Source organism: Hypomesus nipponensis, chromosome 3 (assembly GCF_054491055.1).
Source record: "Hypomesus nipponensis isolate SF chromosome 3, ASM5449105v1, whole genome shotgun sequence".
Classification (NCBI taxonomy): domain Eukaryota; kingdom Metazoa; phylum Chordata; class Actinopteri; order Osmeriformes; family Osmeridae; genus Hypomesus; species Hypomesus nipponensis.
Genome location: NC_140363.1, coordinates 14,809,506 through 14,832,028, shown reverse-complemented (window position 1 = coordinate 14,832,028; position 22,523 = coordinate 14,809,506). Strand labels below are relative to the sequence as shown.

At 48.3% G+C, this 22,523-nt stretch overlaps 1 protein-coding gene across 2 annotated transcripts in view; it reads right to left on the bottom strand.

Moving 5' to 3' along the window:
- Positions 1-396: 396 nt before the first annotated feature.
- mipol1 (mirror-image polydactyly 1) overlaps positions 397-22,523 on the bottom strand; it is a 44,530-nt gene continuing 22,403 nt past the window's right edge. For both annotated transcript variants that reach the window (XM_084678622.1, XM_084678615.1), the window contains exons 10-15: positions 20,560-20,593; positions 20,024-20,194; positions 15,624-15,737; positions 11,151-11,245; positions 4,683-4,925; positions 397-475 (exon numbers count right to left, since the gene is read on the bottom strand). In XM_084678622.1, coding sequence (XP_084534748.1) covers positions 409-475; positions 4,683-4,925; positions 11,151-11,245; positions 15,624-15,737; positions 20,024-20,194; positions 20,560-20,593 — 724 coding nt within the window. In that variant the 3' untranslated portion in view covers positions 397-408. The remainder of the gene's footprint in view (positions 476-4,682; positions 4,926-11,150; positions 11,246-15,623; positions 15,738-20,023; positions 20,195-20,559; positions 20,594-22,523) is intronic.

Here is a 22,523-nt window from a genome sequence, read left to right as displayed (position 1 = left end):
ATAATAATAAGACCAAAGCCCCCATCCTTCAACTCAGACTGACCAAGAAAATGCAAAAAAAAAAAAAGGAATACAACATGAAAAAAAAAAAAAAAAAAATTTAAACCACTGATTTCAAAGTGTGCCCAGAGAGAGGGAAAGAGAAAAAAATAGCTGTGGCAGATAACAACAACAACCAAGTGGTTAAACATTGACGGTGGGGTTGGAGCAAGGGTCTGAAATGGGGCCTTGAGAGTAGCACTTCTAACGACTGTTTGCCCAGTTAGGGCCGGCTGTTTGTTCAGCCCTAAACGCTCTGACCAGGACTGCCTGCTCCCCAGATGTGCAGCCCACAGTCAGGTTGCTACAGTCTGGACCAAAGTGACAGCTCCCCCACCCCCCCCCATCCCACCCCAACACCCAAACACTTTAGATCACTGTGCGGACGGTCCCCGTCCCAACCTTTTTCCTCAAGACCTCCACCAGCCGCTCCAACCTGCCGAGGGCGAGAAGAGGGACCAGAGAAGGGAAAAGAGAAGGAGGGGAAGAAGACGATTAATATAATGCTTTCTTTCGAACCGTACAAACTCCAGGAAGAGGATGAGGAGAAGGACAAGGAGGCAACAACAGGAGCACCCTAACATTAGGGGTACAGGTAGTACACACACTAAAGATGAGGAGTTTATTTAGTATACACTCTAAGACAAGGAGGTACTTGTGGAAGGCAGTGAGACTGAAGCAGGACACAGAGGCCACTTGGTGCCCAGCAGACACCAGCAGCTTGGCCAAACCCCTCCGCACACATCCTTAAATACAACCATGTTATTCTTCCTCTTGCCCTCCCTCTCGCCTTCTCTCTCTCTCTCTCTCTCTCTCTTTGACAGGCTTCAGTGTCCAGTGCTGCAGTGGTGGAGGGACTCTCAGGGTGTCCTAATGGTGAACAAGGAAAGCAAACGATTCCCTGAAAGTCTGGAAAAAAGCGAGGGAATTGATGGATGGGAGGAATGCGTGGAGAGAGAGCGAGGGGCTGGGCTGGGCGACGGAGGGAGAGAGGAAACATTACTGCCTTTTATTTGGGCCCTGTGCAAACGAGACAGGAGAGGTCAGCCAAAACGGCCAGGAGCAGCCTCCAGCCTCCAAGCTACAGTCTAATTTTAACTTCGCTCACTTACCACATCAGATGCACTGACATTTAAAATATATCACCAGGCTAAATATGAATTTAGACATTTAATACGCGTAAATATATATTTATATATTTAGATTCCGTTATGAGTTTTGAAACAGCATGCATCATCCTCAGCCGCAATCTGGCTGAGGAGGAATCTGGGGCCCTGAGCTCAGGTGTGAGATACTGAGGGGGGGCGGGGGGGGGGGGGGGCGGGGCAGGCTTTACTGTGGGCCCAGAATGCTCTCTTCGTTAACGCTAAATCAGATCCCATTTCACACGACTTGAGAGCATTTATCTCTCTCAATGACAAAAGAATTCCATGATCATATCACATGAAGGAAATCATAAGCAGCCTAAATCCCAGTGAAATGGGATTCTCAGGAGTGCCCCTTGCTAAGAGGGGAGGATGGGAAGGAACGGAAGAGAAGGAAATAATATGGAGGAGAGGAAGTTGACCCCTCCTACTGGAGGACGAGAACAGACTGAGCAGTGAGCGAACCAAATTAAAAAACCCTAATGTCTTCATAATTGGCGGGGAGCGATCTGTCGGCCAGGGAAGTTTTCCTGTTCGTGTGCAAACAGATCTTTTCCGTGAAATCTAAAAACTTTGGTGCACTTAACGGTGGAAACCCTCCCGCTGTGAATGAAATTAGAGAGGAAAGCTGCATCTGAGTCCGGGAACACAGAGCCCTCTGCAATGGAGGCAGGACTTAGAGCTGGCGGGCTGAGCATCTTATCCCTCTCTCTACTGCGACTCCAGCTCACTGGTGATACCCAGATATAGAAATATGGAAACGGATGGGACACAGTGGGGAAGGCTCATAACACTTTTCCTGTGATAAGCATCAAGAATATGAAAAAATGTCTTCCATTCTCAGGGCCGAGATTTTAAAATTGTTTAAAAGATCTCAATATGAATTTGTCTACAAATTATAAGTTAGTTGTGAGGATGGTTATAGTACCTTTTGTATACAGGCAGGTTATCTGTTTGTCTAGCACTCTGCGTACTAGATGTATGAAGTCAGTTTGTTTTGTGTGCCTATTTTGTGTGTTTATTGCCACGTTAGTAAGGGGGACAGAAAATAAGTCCGAAAGGCTTGTGCATGTTTAGGAAAGGTCAGTGAGACTAAATGTTCAGGCCATGCACACAGTCTCAAACTCACTGACACATACGCAAACACTGTACTGGTTCACATGATCAAGAGATCGGACTTCCCTGCCTACTCTCTCTCTCTCTCACACACACACACACACACACAAACACACACATACCCAGTTTCTAAATATATGCATTAGCTTCTCTGTCACGTTTGCACAATCAGTGTGTTTTCAGCAATTGCGTGTCATTAATCTGTGTGTTTGTGCGTGTGTACGTGTGTGTTTTGTGATATGTGTCCGTGTGTGTGTGTGTCCGAGGTGCGAGGTGTTGGTGGTGGGGATTTGGGACGTTGGTGTTGACAGAGACTGCTGGGTAAACCCGGACACACACGCAAGGGAGGAGCCAGCGAAAACATAAATCCTGATTAAGAATTCACAGTGTCCCAAAACCAACAATTATAGCTGCAATAAAACCCAGTAAACACGCAGCTTGCATTAATTTCTAAACAACAGCATCTTTGACGTAGAGCAGAGACATCGAACAGACACTTGCTGGTAGAGGGATGTTCTGCCTCATGCCAAGGGGTAAAATACTTTACTCTTCCACTCATTTGTAACATCCGCAACATGACAGCATCAGACAGAAACCAGAGGTAGTGGCCTTTAGCTGTCCTTCTGTCTTCTGAGCTCCTGTTTACCTCTTTTCTTCTCTCCCTTCCTCTGCTCTCCCTACATCTTCTCTCCTCTCCTCTCCTCCCTACATTGATCTCTTCTCCCTTACTCCCATCTCCTCTCTACATCTTCTCTCCTCACCCTTCCTCTCCTTTACTTCCCCTCCCCTCTCCTTCTGCCCTCTTCAACTCAATGAAAGCCGTCTTTGTCCTCCATGGCCAAGTGTGCTCCAGAATCCATTAGACATCCAGCGAGCGGGCCTGTCAGAGGAGCAGCAGCGCCCGCACTGAGGTGCCACATTCTGGGACGCCTCTCTGCTTCCTCTGGCAGGATTGACCTGGACTGGAGGTGTGTGTTCCAGAGAGAGAAAGAGAGATATAGAGAGGATGACTGCGAGTGTGTTTGTGAGACAAAGTGTGCGGGAGTGTACGAGGGTGAGATTAAGAGTGTGTGTGGAAGAGAGAAAGAGCGAGGGTGTGTGTATGTGTGTGTGCGCGTCTGCATGTGAGTGTGTGCGCGTTTGTATTCACCCCCCCCCCCCCCCTACATTCCTCTCACACTACTGTGTGACAGGGCTCACGTCAGAGTGGATTCCCACAGTCTCTCCCCCCCCCTCCCCCACCACACAAACCCAACCTACCTGCCCACCCCCTATAACCCACCCACATCCTCTCTCTCTCTGCCACCCCCCCGTCCGTTCGTCCTCCCTATCTCAGGACCAGGGTGGCCCATGCAGGGTCAGCTAGCAGTCGAGTGTGAGGGCTCTGATCACAGCTTCTCTGAACTCAACCCCCTCCACTCCTCTATCGCCAGCCGGCCACCTGGTACCTACCCCGTCACTGGCTGCACCCTCTCCACGACCCCTCCTTATACCCCCTCCACAACTGCCCGCTACCGACCTCCCCAAAGTGACAGGCCCCTTTCGGAGAAACCAGCCAAATGATGGAGAGAAAGGAGGAGAGGTCTGGACAGAAAGAGACAGAGAGAGGGTCGAGTGTGTGTTTTTGTGTGGTTTATATATGTATATGTGCATGTGTGTGGAGCTTCGCAGTGGTGAGAACTGCCCACCCCCCCTCATTCTTCATCCCATCCCTCCCCCCGGTAATTCAGCAGGCAAACAGATGAGTGGGACCAGTGTTGTTTGTTTAGGGTGTGGAGCCCCAGAGTACTGGGTGGAGGGGGGGGGGGGAGGCTGGGCTGGTGGGGCAGAAGAGTTGCTATGGCAGGGATGTGGCTGGGAGGTGAGGAGGGGGCCTGGGGGGCAAGGAGAGGATGGGATGGGACTGGGGTTAGTGAAAAGTGTGGGTTTGTGTATGTGTGTGTGTGTGTGTGTGGGGGGGGGTAAGTTTGGGGGTGCAGCCCCAATCCGAACACAAAACGACCATAGAAGAGTGGGTGAGGGGGAGCATGGGTAGTGGTTATGGGGTCATGCTTGGGGCGCCGAGGCGGGAGATGAAGGGGAGTCAGGCTGGAGGTCAGGGGTCACCGATTCACGGCTATAGTGCGGACCAATCATGTGTTCATTCAGACGCTTTTATTCAAAGCGATATATACGGGGCGAAGGGAGGATTTGAACCAGCAACCTCATCATTCGAAGCCAAATGCTCGACCACTGAGAGCTATACCCAGTGGGGTATTGTTGTGGATTGGTCTGGCTATTCCATCTTAAGTTTAGAAATGCTCAGCAAAGAAGGAAAGGACGCAAGCAGGTGTCATCTTCAGTATTGGCTGAACCCTAACCCGCTATATTTTTGTTACTCACTTCTGGACCCTCTCATTGGCCTCCCTCTCAGCCTGCTGGCTCCGCTGCAGCAGGACCTGGGTGCTGTGCTGCTCGGTGGCCATCTGCTGGAGCTGGGCCAGAAGGGGGGCAGGCTGGGCCAGGCTGCCCAGGGGAGAGGAGGCGTCCCTGGGCACCAGGGTCTGGTCAGCCCTGGGGGTCGGGAGCGAGGGCGAGCTGAGGGAGGAGCCAGACTGGCGGGGGTCACACTGCGACTGGTGCAGGCTGGGGAGAGGAGACAGTTGGAGGGGGGTGAGATAAAAAAAATAAAAAAAATGTTATGTGTAGAAATACTGGAAGATCCTCTGATATAGGTTATCTTGTTTAAATGAGAATGTACTGATACTGCCAGGCAAAAGGACACACTGTGCAGACTCTAAGCAGGCCTGGTTTGCTCCCTAACTAAACGCCTGTGGCTGGACACACGCCTCTTTACACAAACAAGACAGACAGCTTGACCTGAATCACACAGAGCCTGACTCCAGTTTACCTGACAGAGGACAGCGTTTCTCTGTATCAACAGCCCATAGCAGAGAGAGCAGCTTCATATTCAAACACAGCCCAGATACAAGACACAATAACTGTAGGCAATAAGACCACTGAATGTCACAGGAATACATTAGAGAGAGAGAGAGCGAGAGAGAGAGAGAAAGAGAGAGAGCGAGAGAGAGAGGAGAGAGAGGTGGGATTGTGCCACAGAGAGTGAGCAAGCAGATATAGAGAAAGAGACAGAAAGAACAGTCAAATGAGAACTCAAAAAAGTGCTTTGGCTGTGAAGGAAGAATCATCTGATGTCTTGTTATCTTTTAAATGACTGGATAATATCAATGGTAGCTTACTGTTATTACAACTGAAACACTACTGATCTATCCATGAGGGGTTATTGTCATCATGAATCATGTATATTGTATACTGTATATTATTATTTTTTCTTCTTCCAATTAATATGTACAGTATCCTTCACTGTAACCATGGATATCCACCAGAGAGTGACTTTATTAATCCAAACCAACTTCACTGCATATTTTGGGACAATCACATAAGATGCCCTATAGATGACTGATTGAAAAATATATTTGAAAAGAGGTCTCACTTGCACTCTGATTAAAATGAGCTAGGGTAATGAGTTTCTACCTCTTAACCTCAATCTTTTCTCTAGCCTTCTCTCCTCCTCCTCTCTCTCTCTTATCCATCTCTCCACAGACCAAAGAGTCATTACCACTCCTCAATTTAGATCAGAGCTAGTAATTCCACAGCATTAATATTGACCCTACAGAAATAACACACAGAAATCATCATCCACAATATAAATAGAGGACATCATAAAAAAATAAATGCATGAATCTGGTTTTAGCAAGAAAAAAACAAAAAACAACAACCTTAGAACGCAAGACCTGAGGTTTGATCATCAACATACGAATCGTTTAAGCAGCTGTTGATGACTGAGTTGACAGGCTGTCGTTGCAGTGGCCAGCTCTGTTGACAGGCTAATCATGACTAATGACCCAGGTAGACCTGCAGGTCCCTGTGTGCACACTGCTCAACATCATATCCATCATCGTCTTCAGCCACGGTGCCGCTAATGAGTTTGAGGCGGGTCAGGGGCTTTGCCTTGTTCTCCTCCAATGGAACCTAAAGGTAATCAATACCGATGGGATATTGATAGGTGAGAGGAAGTGCAGTTGTAAAGCTCCGTGCGTGTGCGCGTGCGTGTGCGAATGTGTGCTTGTTCTAATGAAAGGTAAACATATCGGAGGGAGGTTGGCGTCCAATGCCTGAGGGAGGTCAAAAACAGCCCAGCCAGGGGACTGTAGATTCACTGTGTTTACACTCACAACACCCCGATTACTGAGAATTATTATTAAGATTATAGGTAACACTTTAGATGAGCTCACCAAATTCATAATTTATTAACCAATTTGTTACCTATTAGTTAACAGTTTGTTCACCATTAGTTATTTATTGTTTATACAAAATGTATCATTAGTAAAGCATTTGTTCACATAGTTAGGGTTAGGGTTCGGGTTTAGGGCTAGAGTTTAGGTTAAGGGTTTACATTTTGGTTAGGGTTTAGCTTTACTAATGCTTTTCGAATGATACATTTTGTATGAACAACAAATAACTAATAGTGAACAAACCGTTAACTAATAAGTAACAAATTGGTTAATAAATTATGAATTTGGTGAGCTCATCTAAAGTGTTACCAGATTATATTATACTATCATGTAGTAGTTTTATGAAAACAAATGCTTCACGTGTAAAATTCCCCTAATCACACATTTAGATGAATTCATTGGATAATCAGACTTCCAAGGAGAATTACGTCACATTTACTGAGAACCTGCATGAGGACCGGGATGAAGCCAGGAGGCTGGAGGCAGGAGGCTGAGAGATATCATCTGTTGGCCATGCTGACTTGTTTATCAAGATAAAAAGAATAGCTAACCTAGCCAGGGATATTCAGGAACTGTATCAGCCCCCCCCCCCCCCCACCCATGAAGTCTCTAAAAGTTGGTATATGCAACCCATCAGTAAATGTGTATGTAATGTATGTATTTATGCTACTTACACTAACTATCTTATTTCTATAGACATAGGGGAAGAGAAAGTAGTAAAGTTAAGGGGAAAAGGGGATGACAGGAGAGAAGGAGTGTGAGATAGACAGACACAGATAGGGTGAACGAGAGAGATCAGTGATATATTGTATGTCCCATATAATTTTCTTTATCTGAGGGCACAACAGCCAACTCCCAACGACTCCTCTGTCATAAAGGGACAACGCCAGATTGCACTGCTAATGGCACCGCGCGTCGACTCTTATCTTCACACCTGAACTCTTACGTGACTGTGGGAGAGTGAGAAAGGGAGAGAAAGGGAGAGAAGCAGACAGATTGAGAATATATGGTGTTTCTGTGTGTGTGAAACTGACCGTCCTGCTCTAGTTGGGGAAGGAACCACTCATCATGGTCCATTGTTAAACATCAACCTCTTTCATCAGATAACCGCTCCGCAGAGCTGTGTCTAACCAGCCTGCCTCTGCACACACACCCTGGTTCACACAGGGCTGCGTCAAGCCCAGGGCTGGCACGTATTACAGCCTGCTGCACCTCGGTTTAGTGTAACCAGTAAAAAGAAAACTCGAAGACAAATAAGGTGCACCTCAGAAGTGTTGTGGTTTGTTAACGGTCAGAGCGGTGAAGCTCGTCCTAAGCGGAGATGTAACTAGCCCAGGTCTGGTTTGAGAGTTGGGTACATCCATGTTCATAGTTGGCTAGGACTGGAGGTAAAAACATGTCGGAAGGGCTGCATTGGACGGAGAGCCGCTCTGATCCTCTCTCGCGGGTTTCGCCTGCTTTCGTAACGTTTTCCGTGCAGTCCTAAACCCTGAGCACCTCCTCCTGCCTCCAGCATGGAGGAGCACAAAGCTATTTAGGCAGGGGTTTGCCTGGGTGCTGGGAGCTCTAATAGCAGTTCCTGTCTCAGGCTCTCTGAGGAACAGACTTGCTGGGAGGGGCTCACACAAAATCCTGCCAATGTATTGGCCTGCACAGATAGGGAAACCGGCTAGCTCTCAGACAGTAGTAAACGTAAACTATGTATTTAATATATTTTTATGAACTGCTTTCAGCTTTGGCTGCTGTAATAGAAAAGGTACAATGATCCCCCCCCCCCCTCCCCTCCCCATATATATATATATATATATATATATATATATATATATATATATATATATATATATATATATATATATATATATATATATATATATATATATATATATGTAGAGTATCTATAAAAACCCTAATACAACTGATACAAATACGTCTAATGATCTTTAAATAAGGACTAATACCTCAGTCTGCCATGTTGAACAAGGTCTGGTTCACGTGGACATGAGTCTCTCCCGGACCCCAGCACAGCTCCACAGGAGCAGGTCTGTCGAGGGCTCATCTGCACCCTCTCCGCCCAGCCAGGATGGCTGCTAATCACTATTGAATTCTAGGTGTTAAGTGGAGAAGCAGTCATCTCTGTGCTAAGTCTGTTCCACAGGGACCTGCCCAGCGCCAGGACTGGAGGGACTGACTGAAGTGGCTGACTGCCTCCACCACTTGAGATCCAGTTAACTCAGTGCTAACGGCCTGTCTCTAGGGAGCTGGACTGACTGACTGGTCGGGCTGACTGATCGGTTGGATAGTTGAAGAATCAGTCATCTCAGTGACGACTGGAACATTAACATCTCACACATCATCTAGCACACTTAAGAACTGACTAGGATGGTGGTTGGTTGGATGGTTGACTAGCTGAATGATTACTTAACTGACACACTGACTAACTAGTTTGTGCGTCGACTGACTGGTTGACTATGTATACTTGCCGGCTGGTTGATAGCTGGCCGACTGCCTGACTCCCTCCCTTATTGGCTGTTCCTCAAAGGCCCAATCCCCCCCATCCCTCTGCCATGCCCTGTCTACTGCAGACCAAGGCCAATGACAACCCATTAAACAGCAACCCAGTCTGGCTGATCTAGTAAAGAGCTCTCTATTTTTGCTTTTTAATCAACAGGGGTTTCCCTAAACACCCCCCCCCACCATGAGCAGAGCACTCGTTCTTGTCTTGAGTTTGGGGTATCTTTTTGTGGCGGCTGCTTTTCTCATTCTTCTCTACGTCTCTTTTTCTCCTTTCATGTGACTGGTTCTGTGTGTTGTCCAGGCGACACAAAGGAGGGTGTGTGTGTGTGTGTGTGTGTGAATCCTCAGAGTAAACACCCTGAGCTATCTCTCCCAGCCTTTGTTGGACTGGAGGATCCCACCCAACAGAAAGGTCTGGCTCCACAGGACCAGGGGCAGGACCTCACACACACACACACACACACACACTCTCACACGCACAGACACACACACACTCTCACACGCACACACACACGCAGACAGACACACACACACACACACACGTCCCATGCACAACTCATTCTCTCTCTGCCTTTCCTTCTAATAATAATAATAATAATAATAGATTTTATTTGTAACGCACTTTACATTTGAAACAAATTTCAAAGTGCTAGTGTTCTACGTCTTTCCCTGTACTGATCTCTCCTTTTAACACTCCTACATCACAGATTCTCTGGGTGAATGCAACACATTCTCCTGCAGGTAACCATGGGTGAAAAGTATTTCACCCAAAGGGTTTATCATGATATTCCCAGCACTGTTGAAATCTAGCAAGCTAATTTCTGCGGTATGCAACGGCAACACAGTTCTGCCTTGCTTCGATGATCCTGTGGAGAACACAAGCCTACTTTCCTCTTAAGGTCTACTATGCAGATGAGTTCTGGGAAGAGGACTACAACACCAGGATGTGACCTAACTGAAGAGGATGTAGGAAGTCACCAAACCAGATTGGCCACTAGATGAGCCAATGGCAAACAGGTGTTGATGGAGGACAGTCTGTGGAGTGGGAAGCATTCCTGGAGAGGAGCTCCAATGTTTGCTTAACCATGTTTCTTAGATCTTACACAGCTGAACAAAAAAGGCAAAACAACTATCAAGGGAAGACAAAAACAAAATCCAAATCAACAGCCCTTCATCTTCCCCCTTTTTCATTACATCATCTTCATTCATTTCCTTTAAATTCATTTCAATTGAAGTTCCGTGACCTAATTTGGGGCCCTTCGCCTAGCCTGCCACACCAAAGCAAACAGCTGCTGGGCGTCCCAGCCTCAGGTCTTCATATCCCTGCAGAGAGCGGGAGAAGCAGGCAGCACCTAACATGTCTCCCAGGCCTTTTTAATAAGGGCCAGAGCTGAACTGCAGCGCCGCGCGCCAGCCTTTATTAATACGTTCAAACGGGGCTAGGTTTTCTGACTCCCTCAGTGGAGGGGGTTGGGGGGAGAGGGGGAGGGTGAAGAGAGGGAAGGGGGGGTGGGTACCGAGGGGAGAGGGGGTGAGGGGTGGAGAGGGGGAGTGAATGAGCAGAGGCGGTGACACTCGGCGATCACGATGCTCTGTAAACTGGCCAATGAATAACGGGCAAAACAATGACACCTTACATCACAGTCAATTACACTCAACTATCCACCAACAATAACTGATTCCGCAAGATTCCCTGTTCTCTCAAAGCCTCTCAAACACTGACCTTTACAGCGGATTTGATTATTTGTTCCCAGCACTATGCATCACCCTAGCCTACCCCTTATCAGTGAATACAGACGTTGGTACTGAGAGTGCACGTACTCCCATAGAGGAGGCAGCTGGCTCACCTGGGGAAGGTAAACAATGTTCTCTAATGGGGAAGTGTTATTGCTTTGTACTTTGTGTCCACTGTAAAGTTCTCTCACAGGAGTCTTGAGGAAGTGGCAGTCTCACCTCTCTAAAAGAGGACCTGTATGTGCAGTTAGAGGGGAAGTAGGTGTGTGTCACGGGACGGCGGAGCATGGGGAGCAGTGTGTCTGACCTCTGATAGGTGCGTAGGGCTTGAAGCTCCTCCTCCAGGCGTTGGCTGTGTTCCAGAGCCCTGTCTCTCTCTCTCTGGACCGCATCCAGCTGCTCCTGAGACACACGAGACATGACACAGTCAATGACATGAGCGTACAGTAGAGTTGAAGAGAGGAGAACCGATGAGAGTAGAGTACAATAGAGTAGAGAACAGAGGAGTAGAGTAGAGAAAAGAAGAAGAGAAGAGAGGAGAGGAGGTGGATGCTGGTAAAGCAGCCGCAGTAATGAAGGGCGCGTTGAGAAGATTAACAGCTGTAATGAAGGTCTGCCGTGTCCTGGCAGCTGGGAGAGGAGAGGACAATAGGAGGAGGAGGACGTGAAGACAAACACACAGCCAGGGCCGCACTGTTAACACCTGACTGATAGACCCTGGGGAGCGAATGGAGGACTGTGTGTGTGTGTGTGTGTGTGTGTGTGTGTGGCGGGGTCAGCTAGAGGGCGCACCTACAGAGAGGCTGTTGAGGAGGCCTTTGGATTTTCTCTCCGGCTGTATCATAACATGACATATGGTAACATAACATTACACACTGTAACATAACATGGACTCACCGGAGGCCACGGCACCAGTACCCCACTGACACAACCACAACCACACTGAAGCCGCCAACATACACATGTAAACCCCCCGCGGCCCTGCGCCCTCTGGAAGCGTGTAGACTCAACTGCTGCAGCGTTGATGGGAACGAGGATGGAGGTGTTTGTGTTTCTGAGGCCCCGACCCGGGGCCGCACACAACAGACGCTTGAAAGGGGTTTCATGTCCAATCAGACGGAGAGAGACCCCTGGCGTGAAGGACACGCCAAGACTTGTGTCTAGTCAGGTGGCTGAGCGGTTAGGGAATCGGGTTAGTCATCTGAAGGTCGCCGGTTTGATTTCCGGCAGTGCCAAATGGAAGTGCGGCAGTGCACTTCCCTCAGGGGGAATGTCCCTGTACTTACTGTACGTCGCTCTGGATAAGAGCGTCTGCTAAATGACTAAATGTGCATGTAGTCAGACTGCAGACGGGGATGTCCTGTGGGCTGGGGCTGCCATCTCCCCATCTCATCGAGGCAGCGAGCCAGTCGTCCTCTTAGCATCCAGCATGGCATCCTGTGTTTTCTGCCGACGCATTCGTTCGGGCGTTAGGATGAAGCGAGAGTGATGGAGTCTCTCGTCCTCTGTGTGTAGTGGTGGCAAGCCCAGCCTCCCCATCTCCTCCACCTCAGTCCCAATTACCCCAGCCCCAAGGTCTCCCAGTCAAAGAGAACATCAAAAAGAGAGCCAACCTCTACAGTCAATATGTACTTTTCTCCAACCGGGAAGGCAGCACCACTTCAAAGACTGTTCCTTTTAATCATATGTATTCTATCAGCATTCATTAGAATAATATCCAAATTAGGTTCACAAAGTAGCTGGTTAACCTGATGGGATGAGGGGGGGGGGGGTCTGTGTGTGTGGTTGAGGGGGGTGGGTTGTGGGGGTGACCTTTTAGACGCGGGGGTCAGTGGGGGTGGGGGGACCAGGGGCAACTGAAGGGACAGAGGGCGACAGGCAGGCTGGCAGTCAGGGAGGGAGTGGGGGGGGGGGCTGGCATTTCAGTCTCTCTACAGAAGGATGATCAAGTAAAGCCTGCAGCTGGGCTGTTTGTGATGTGGAACCCCAGAGAGATGGCAGACTGGCAGGGATGGGTAGTGCCCGGAGGCACTGGGACCAGACTGCTGGGACCAGACTGGTGCCTACCTGCTGCCTGGTGCCTTTGGGATGTCCAGATGGAGAGCATATTTACAGTGGGATCACTACATAGTGAACTGAAACTGGAGATGAGAGGAATACCATTTTCAGCGGAAATCTGTTTGATACAAACGTATAACGACACAAAAACAACGGCAGTCCATCCAGTATCATCAAAGGTTGTTGACAGAAGCAGTCAAGCTAGCCGTCATTAGGTTAATTTCTTGGTTTGACTGATTGTTAATCCACATTTCATAACCGGTGAGGCAACTCCATAGAGCAGTTGAACAAACACCTACATATGGTCTACACCCCCCCCCCCCCCCCTCCCCGCACAATGTGGGTCTAAATCACCTGCTGCTAATCATCCATCACACTGGGGTTGTAAACCCAGGAGATAATGAACCTGATAGAGAGAGACTGAGAGAGAAGGAGAGAGAGGGAGTGGGAGCACATACCTGTCATGCAGGCAGAAGTACACAGTAGACAACACAACTCCATTCAGAACACACTGAGGGAGGATCCAGACGCAGCCTAAATCCACACAAACCGCACTAAACCCATCTTAATTCTATTTCACTTGGATTTTCTCTTATTTTATCCAACTGAAATAATCAATCGACTAAATCAGGCAAACCAAAACCATTAAACTTCACATTCGATTTGTGTCTAAACATACAAAAGCAAACAGTTTTTACTTACTGTTGATATAAAAAAAACTCTCTCTCACACACACACTGACACACAGACACACACACAACACAAAGAGGATCCGTCAGTGCTCCAGCGAAAAGCTGGTGAGCAAACACAGGTGGTTCAGAGCTGGGGCAGCTCTTACACCAGACCAATACAACAGGCCACTCCAGATGACCTGGGTCTGAAGGACACTTCACCAGGTCCTCCACCTCCCCTCCCCCTCCCTCCCTTCCTCCCTCCCTCCCTCCCTCCCACCCCCCCTGCTCCTCTCAGCCTCTCCTGCACCCCCAGACCTCTCCTCTCAACCCCAGCCTTCCCCCTTCACCCTGGCCAATTTCAGAGGGCCATAAAGTCAGAAACGTCTTTTAGTGCCGAAGACGCACACATGGTTTTAGATGAAAGACTGAGTCAATGTTAGCAGTTCACAATCTAACCACAGGCTGATGAGGTGATGGGTTGGAAATTGACCAAAAACATGATGGTAAATACAGAGGTATGACATTGACTCATGGAAATAATACATCAATATTTACATTTGTAACAAACCAGTCTGGATAAAGAAGGAATGTCCTGGTGATAATAATTATTATTGAACACATATTGGTCATTCTTACAAACACAGCAACCACTATTCAGCGTCCTAGTGACTAATTTAAATCCTCAAATAAAATGGAAAATAACTTGTAATAATATTTCGGCGGATAAATCTTACACCCACCAAAAGCCACTTTTAGACATCTCTCACTTCACACAACTCTTTCCGGCAGATTTTCTTCTCAGTTTTATTTCTTTAAGAGTGAAATGTAATTTGATTAGAGGAGACCCGTTCAGTTTTAAATTGTTTTGGAGGATCTGTTCTCGGCTACTGTTGACTAATTTTTCTGACAGCTGTTCGCTTTCCAGTCTAAATTAAAAACCCGGACGCCGTAAATCCCAGGAGTCAATCTATAATTAAGGGGATTTATAGAAAAACCGAGTGCTACATTAATAACAAAATGTAATATATTTCTTAATAAGGCAGTGAAGGCGGCCTGGTGAGATGAGGAGTGTGATTGCTAGCAGGCACTGGAGGAGACAGGAACACAGAGGACATGCCACATGCTGACCACATGACTAGGCCACATGACTAGGCCACATGACCAGGTCACATGACCAGGTCACATGACCAGGTCACATGACCAGGTCACATGACTAGGTCACCATGACCGTCACATACCAGGGACCCGTTTCATGTGTAATGACAAGGACATTTCCATACAACTTCTTCTATCCGTCATCACAAATCTATCCTGTCGAGCAGTGTCAAACCAGCCTGCGGTGTTAGCCCTTTCGGCTGACATGTTTGCCTGCTAGGCCAGCCTCTCCGTCAGCTGATTGGTCGACGTGTTCAGAGCTGACGAGCTTGAGGAGCTACAGGAAATGTAGGCGAGAGAGATAAGGAAATGGCCCGGGCTGGAATCGAACCATGGCCCTTGCATTCAGGCCATAGGCTACGTGGTACTCGCTCTATTCAGTGAGTCACCGAGGCACCCCCATCTGATCATCTCTGCTGAAGGTCAGAGGTCAGTCTGGGATTCTACACGGAAATAAACCCTGAATAAACAAGACAATCATTCATGTAATATGAGAGAGAGAGAGAGAGTTGGTTGGTTGGTTGGTTTGCATGAGCGTGTGTGTTGGGGCAGGGTGGGCTTATGAAGGCTGGTATCCAAATACGACCCTGTGCATGTGGAGGCGTCCATGTTTGAATACGGTGTTGTTGGCAAACACCACCTCTAGGGTTGGCATGGTAATGTACACACACAGCAGACCTCCATACACAGACCTGGAGGAGGAAGCCAGCATGGGGGCGGGGCTTGGAGAGGAGGACACGGAGAGGTGGGGTTGGGGGAGTACGAGACAATGCGTTTAGAGGGGGGTGTTGTAGAGGTCCATGGGCTCTAAATTAAAGACGGGAAGGGGGGGGGGCATCGAGGTGACAGGGTAGAAGGGTGGGAGGGGGGTGGGAGGGGGGGGGCCAGTGTACCTTGCGAGCACGTCCCTGGTGGTGGTCTTCAGCGAGGTGTCTGCTGCTGCTGCTGTTTGCTGAAGTCTGGCTCTGCTCTCTGACCAGCCGGAGCTCCTGCTCTACACGCTTCCACTGAGGAGAGGGAGGATGAATCACTTACAATACATTACAGCCCCCACACACACACACACACACACACACACACACACACACACACACACACACGTGGGTAGACACACAGGGGCGCGGTGGTATCCATACACGCATGTGGACGGGGCCGTGCAGAGACACACAGGCATGCGCACACACACACTGTGAGTGAGTCAGGTGGTGTGCATGCCCAGTATGTCTGTGTCTGCCCTGCGTCACAGACAGCCAGGAAACGGGAGCTCTGGAGCCAAACCGCCGTGCGTCCCACAGATCGCACACACGTCTCGTTTAAACGCCGCTCTCCGGACACGCGTCGTCCTTAGGATGGGGAAATGGAACGCTTTTTTTCTTAGGAGAGGTAGAGTTGATTAGGTTGTTTTAAGAGCTGGCTCCTTCCACAGCACGTACAAACACAGGTCTTCGGAGAAATGAGGACGCAAACCTTGTTAGCATTCTTTAAAACTTCCCAGGAGGAACTGGGCTTCTAATGTATGGCAGACAGACACAGAGAGAAACAGACAGTCAGACAGACAGTCAGACAGACAGACACAGCAGTGGACAGACAGGATAAACAAACTAACAGCCAGAAACGACTGATGGTCTCTCTCCGTCTCTGTCAGGGTTCTCCCAGTGCTTTTGTAAGGCCTGTGTGTTCTGTTCAGGGTTTGACGGGACTCCCTCCAGGAATGTAAACCATGATGCTGGCCCCCTGACAAGTCGCCGCGCCTCCCGGCTCCCCTCTCCATCCATCTGTCTATCCATCCATCCTTACGGTCTGCTATCCATCCATCCTTACCCTCTCCTATCCTACGATCGGTCTGTCCATCCATCCTCACGGTCTGCTATCCATCCTTACCCTCTCCTATCCTACGATCGGTCTGTCCATCCATCCTCACGGTCTGCTATCCATCCATCCCTACCCTCTCCTCTCCATCCATCCCTCTCCATCTATCCATCCATCCATCCATCCATCCATCCCCAGAGTCTGCTATCCATCCATCCCTGAACACATCTCCCATAGCTCTTCTGCTACCAGCCAGTAGCAGAAATTCTACATTTCAACATCGTAAACACACGTGTCCAACATGACTGTACACGGCACTTCGATATCCCCAGTCCTCAGTCTGACCCTCACTCCATTTTCTTAACCCTCACCCGAACACCACCGTCTGCGACTCAGGACCGCCGCTCCCCGATCCCCGCTCCCTCCATCCATCCCTCCCCTCCCGCTCTTCCTCTGCAGACTGGAATAACAAGGGTCGGCTCCAGACCAAACAGCCCGCTCCTCTTTAGTGTCAGCCTGAGTTATGGCCCCCGGGCAGCAGATGTTTAGGAGGACATGTATTTAAACCACAGCAGCCCACTGCACCTCACTACTCACACAGACTGCAGCGGCGCACGGCCCGGGGCCGGCGGCACCAGAAATAGCAACAGCCGAAACAAACATGCCTCCCAGACAGAGAGAGGTTACCTGCTGTTAGCTACCGGGCTGTAGTGAATGACCCTGACAGTGGCACCTGAGGCCTAATAACTACCCCAAAATACAGGACAGTCAAACAAGTTCTCTTAAAAATGGACTGACACCAAACTAGTCCAAGGCCGTTTCCCAGGTAGGGTAGAGAGACTGGGAGGAACAGCTGGGGTGCAAAACTACTTCCACAACAGGGACCTGACAGTCACCTTGCTTCCCTCTCCCTCTGACAGACATATGCAGGAGACAGAGATAAAGAGAGCGCAGGAGAGACAGGAAGAGAGAAAGAAACACACCAACCAGGAGAAAAGAAGAGTGAGAAAAAATACAATTAACAAACGCATATAACAAATGAGAAATACCAGAAGAAGCATGAGGACGACAGCCAAATGAAAATGGAATGAGAGAGGGAGAGAGAATGAGAAGCAGGAATAGAGAAAGAATAAAAGTGAGATCAGCGTTCCTGGTTCTCCCAATACTCTTCCTCCTCCTGTGCCTCATTTCCCAAAAGCCTTGTTGGCGGCTCTCTGGATGGAACGGCTGATAATCCCTCCGAGATGAAGAGAGAGATGAAGGGGGGGGGATCTGGAGAGCGGCAGGGGGGTGTAGAAATCCTCTAGGATAGAGTGTCGGCCCGATCGCCACCTTGCAGAGAGATTAGCAGCATCCGCAACATACTTTCACCGCTGAACCCCCAAGATGAGTTCACTGCCCTTCGCCAAACGCTGGGGCCTAGATATCAGGCCACGGTGTTAACCGGGGGAGATCTTGTGGAAAGCTGGATAGAGTGAGTGAGGATATGGTGTTACCTAGGTAGTGTTGCTGCTGGCATGGAGCATGTTTTGTTAATGTTGTAGTGTATGTAAGGTGGAGCATCACAGCCTTGCTTGTGCTACCGTATACCTCCTGTTCCAAGTCCAGGGTCTTGACATTGCTGGGGCACCATGTCTAACCTCAAAACTCAACCCCCAACTCTAACCTAAACACTCGAGCACAACCCTAACCCCCACCTTCACACCCCCTCCCCCACCACCACTCAACATCATCTCTAATCCCAACACTCAAGCCCTCTAACCCCCACAATATTGGGGGTTCCCCAAATCCCCCAGGATCACATGTTCTATATTGGGTGTTCATACCATATTCACCCTCAGTTCCTCAGGATAAAACCACCATCTGGATAACCTACAGCATGCTACTGTATTCATGCACCATCTTTGCTATCGTTCACACCATCAAACACATCTTTAACTAGCAACAGAGTTAGTTTGGATGCTGAAATCTACCCATCTCCCCCTCACCTCCGTTTCTCTCTCCCTTCCTCTCCTCCCCCTCTCCCTCCCACGCTGGCCCCGGTTCGACTGTGATCTCCATGCTGCTACATGGGCTGGGCAGCATATCCATCTCGAGACCCCCCCTCCCTCCCTCCCTTCCTCCGCTCTCTCTCCTCCTCTCCTCCCTCCTTTCCTCTCCTTGCCTGATGGTGCTCTTTGTGGTCCTGCCGTGTCCGCCTGGTGGCCTGCCTGTGAAGGTGCTGCCTGACTGCCAGCCAGCCAGACCTGGGGCTCATGTCCCACTGAGAGCCAGTAGACAGATGGGGACCCATCATACATACATAATGTCATTTATCGTTTAACAGCACAACACACACACACACACACACTCGGAAACACACACAGACACAACCGAAAAATACCCACTGGATCTACACACAGAAAGATATCAACAGGATAACAGACCTTCAGTTACAAGGCTGGTTGTGTGTGTGTGTGTGTGAGCTTCTAGTCTGAGATCACTGACATGATGAAAGCAGCCCTGTGTGCCCCAGCGGCCCTCCTTGCCAGCTCTGCTGAGGATGACTCTCTCTAGGGGAGCCCGATACACACACTGACACTGACACATACTGTATTATGTCTCTGTGGATATGTTTGATGAGCACATAGACACAAGACCTGTGTTAACTATCCTCAAACACACACAGTTGTAAAACAGATCCGTGACAAGCACAAGCATCTCTGTATCTGGATACACACACACACACACACACGCGCGCACCCACACAGGCAAACAGCGTCCCTCTTCACCTCAATGTTGAGGCAGAATATCTGGGTGTCAATATTTGTCCCCGGACACTTGTTTGTTTTTAAATGATTGAAAATATGCATGTCAGATTGATATGTCAAATATTTGTTGGGCAAGCAGATCAGGTGTAAGGCCAGTTTACCAAGCCGAATAAATGACTTAAGACTAAAGCCGGGCGTATGAGAGGGAGTTAAGCAGGCCATCACAAGCCCTGAACAGGGGGAAGGGAGAAAAGGAGGAGTGGAGGGATATGATGTCAATATTGTTGGAGATTTCAGGTGTGTTTTCAGTATTTAGGCGTCTGGCTGAGTACACACAAGGAGTACGTTGAGTGTTTAGGGTTTAGTTTTTAGTATTAGGTGTTGTGAGTTTAGTGCTTGGGTGTTTACTGCAGATCAGGTTTGGGTTCAGGCTTCTCCTGATGAAGCCTGGTTGCATGTTTTCAGACCCTAAACTGGAGGAGACGCGCCGTTCGGACACTCGTCTTCGTGGATTTCAGTCAAAAGCGTCGAAGTGAATTCATGCAGCTTGATAAAACAGATTTTTTAATCTGGTCTAGTCTCACCTTAATGTTTATTCATACAGCATGTGAGTGATTGGCTAGCTTTAATTTTAGGGCTGATCCTTGGTTGGCCTGTTCTGTGTATACTGTATGAATGAATGAATGAATGAATGAATGAATGAAGTGTAACAGTGTGGCGGGTTTGGGGTGTACCTTGGCCTGTGCTGTGTCTCTCTCCTGCAGCACTGTGTTCATCTCCTCAGCTGTGATCTCCCTGCGTCGCTCCCTGGCCTTCTGGAGAAGGTCCACCAGCACGGCTCCACTCCGCTCCAGACTCACAGCGCTGTCTGCACTGTTCACTCTGTTCAACAGCTCCTCCAGGTCCTGGTTACACACGCATGCACACACGCATGCACACACGCATGCATAAATGTATGTACGTAAACATACATAAATGCAAAAGGTATCCCCTATTAACAATTCACCTCGAAATCAGGGCTCTAAGCCTGCTTTGTTTAAACTGTCAAGATGCCTTAGCATAATAAAGATGTCTTGACACGCAATTTCAAAAGGAGATTACGATGTTATCGCATCCTATTGTTGAGATATCCTCAGTTATGACTGTTCCCTGCAGTCAGTTCATCACTGAGATGAGAGAGAGAGAGAGAGAGAGAGAGAGAGAGAGGACTGTGGTGGAGCCAGAAGCAGAAAAACGTGAGCTCACATGAGCCACTGAGGGGGGGGCTTACCACATCACTCTCCTCTGGGTCAATACTCTCCATCCTGGGGAAAGAGGCAGGTACGGAGGGAGATGGGAGGGAGGGAAGGAGAGGGATGAAGGGGTAAGTGATATTGTCATATCAAGAGATGAGAGACTGAGGGACAAGTGAGCTTGAATGAAAGACTGTTTGTGTGTACGTGTGTGTGAGAGAGAGACGCAGAGAAAAAGAATGGGAGAAAAATCAAATCATTTCCCCCCCCCCCCCCAAATCTTCTTCCCAGCCAATAATATTGGCGTTCAGCAGGTTTTCCTGAGTCTACCAGGACCCCCAGCATATTAAAAACCCAGATGGAGAGCCCACCAACCCTGCACTATAACACCTCTGCCTTCAGCATGAAGGGACCACAGTTAAGATATTAATGTTTACTGCTATATATGACCAGTGGGATCAATCGCTCATATGTGCTGAGATTGAGTCATTTGTAGGTTTGCAGTATTGAACAGCTTTACAGGCGTAAAGACTACTGTAATTACAGAATGGCTGCCTGGAGACTGTAAGCTGGTGTGTGACACACACACACAAGTGAATGTGGCTGTATTCTCCCCAACAACCAGGTGACCAGTTAGAAAGAGGGAGATGGTTTGTTACTTGACTGGTTAAATTATCTGGTTAACAACTGTATTTGTCACAGCACCTCTCATTTCAACATCTTCCATCATCATCTCCCATGAAAACAAACAGTTTCTCCCCTCAGTTTGTGGGGCATTACACGGACGCTGCTGTCCTATTATGAAGGTACATACTTCATCAGCAGCCCCGGCCCCTGACCACAGCCAAGCTGCAGGACATGCTCTCCCATATTCCTGCCCTCATAATAGGATCCTGCCTGCCTACCAATTACCCTCGTCCTAGAGGAGGCAGGGAGGAGAGGGGGAGGAGGAGATGGGGGCTGTTTTCGCTAATTCGATTTTTCAGCCTATTTGGCAGGTACTCCAGCAGACCAAATGCATTTCATGCAACTTAATAAATCCACACAATTTAAATAATTTACATGTTCTGAACAAATCTGAATATGTGATGGTATGACTGCAAAAAAAATGGATATGTGTTGGACGGGCATTTAAAAACAAATAACACACAATAGATTGTTTGTTGTTGGGGTACTTACTCTTTTCCAACAAGCCTACAACAAGATTTATTAAAATATAGATTTGTTTCAGACTGCTAAGTTAGATATTCCCTTAAGTGAAAATGCAATTACGTCTAAACTGCAGCTTGCAAATATTGCCTGCCGGACACCCCGCCCCAAAGGAGGACAATACTGCTTTCATTTCAGAGATCTTTGTACTCAAGAACTAGCCCCACTTGTCCGTGACACACACACACACACACACACACACACACAAAGAAGTCATCAATTAGTGCAGTGCAGACAGAGAGGCGAGTATATGTGAAGGGTTGGGGAGGCTGATTGATTTCCGATGAGCAGCTTCTCTTGACAGACACCGTGGACGGAGAGGACCAGGGACACTGGCATGGAATGTCACCCCTCTCCGATATACTTCCAAACCAGTCGATGTGGGATTGCCAAATGACGCCTATGCACACGCGTACGCACACACACATTCCATTCCCTCACCTTGTTCACCAGGCTAGAGAACAAAGTGGGGGAAGGAGAGCGGAAGAAGAGTCTACGTGATTCTAATTTGAACGTATTAAACAAAAGCTTCATAAATGTTTTGTGTATTTTTCATTTTTTTCACAATTGGAAGTGTACTTGAAAACTTACTGATTTTATATGTTCACACAGCCATTGACAACTTTAAATGTAAGTACATTTGTACTTATACTTTGCAAGTATACTTTAAGTATACATTTTTTCCCGTGGGAAACTTTGCTGCGGCTGTGTCAGCCTGATCTGACTCACGGAGTGAAAGAGAGAGACGCGGAAAAATACATTGACAGAGACGCACCAAATAATGCAGAAAGAG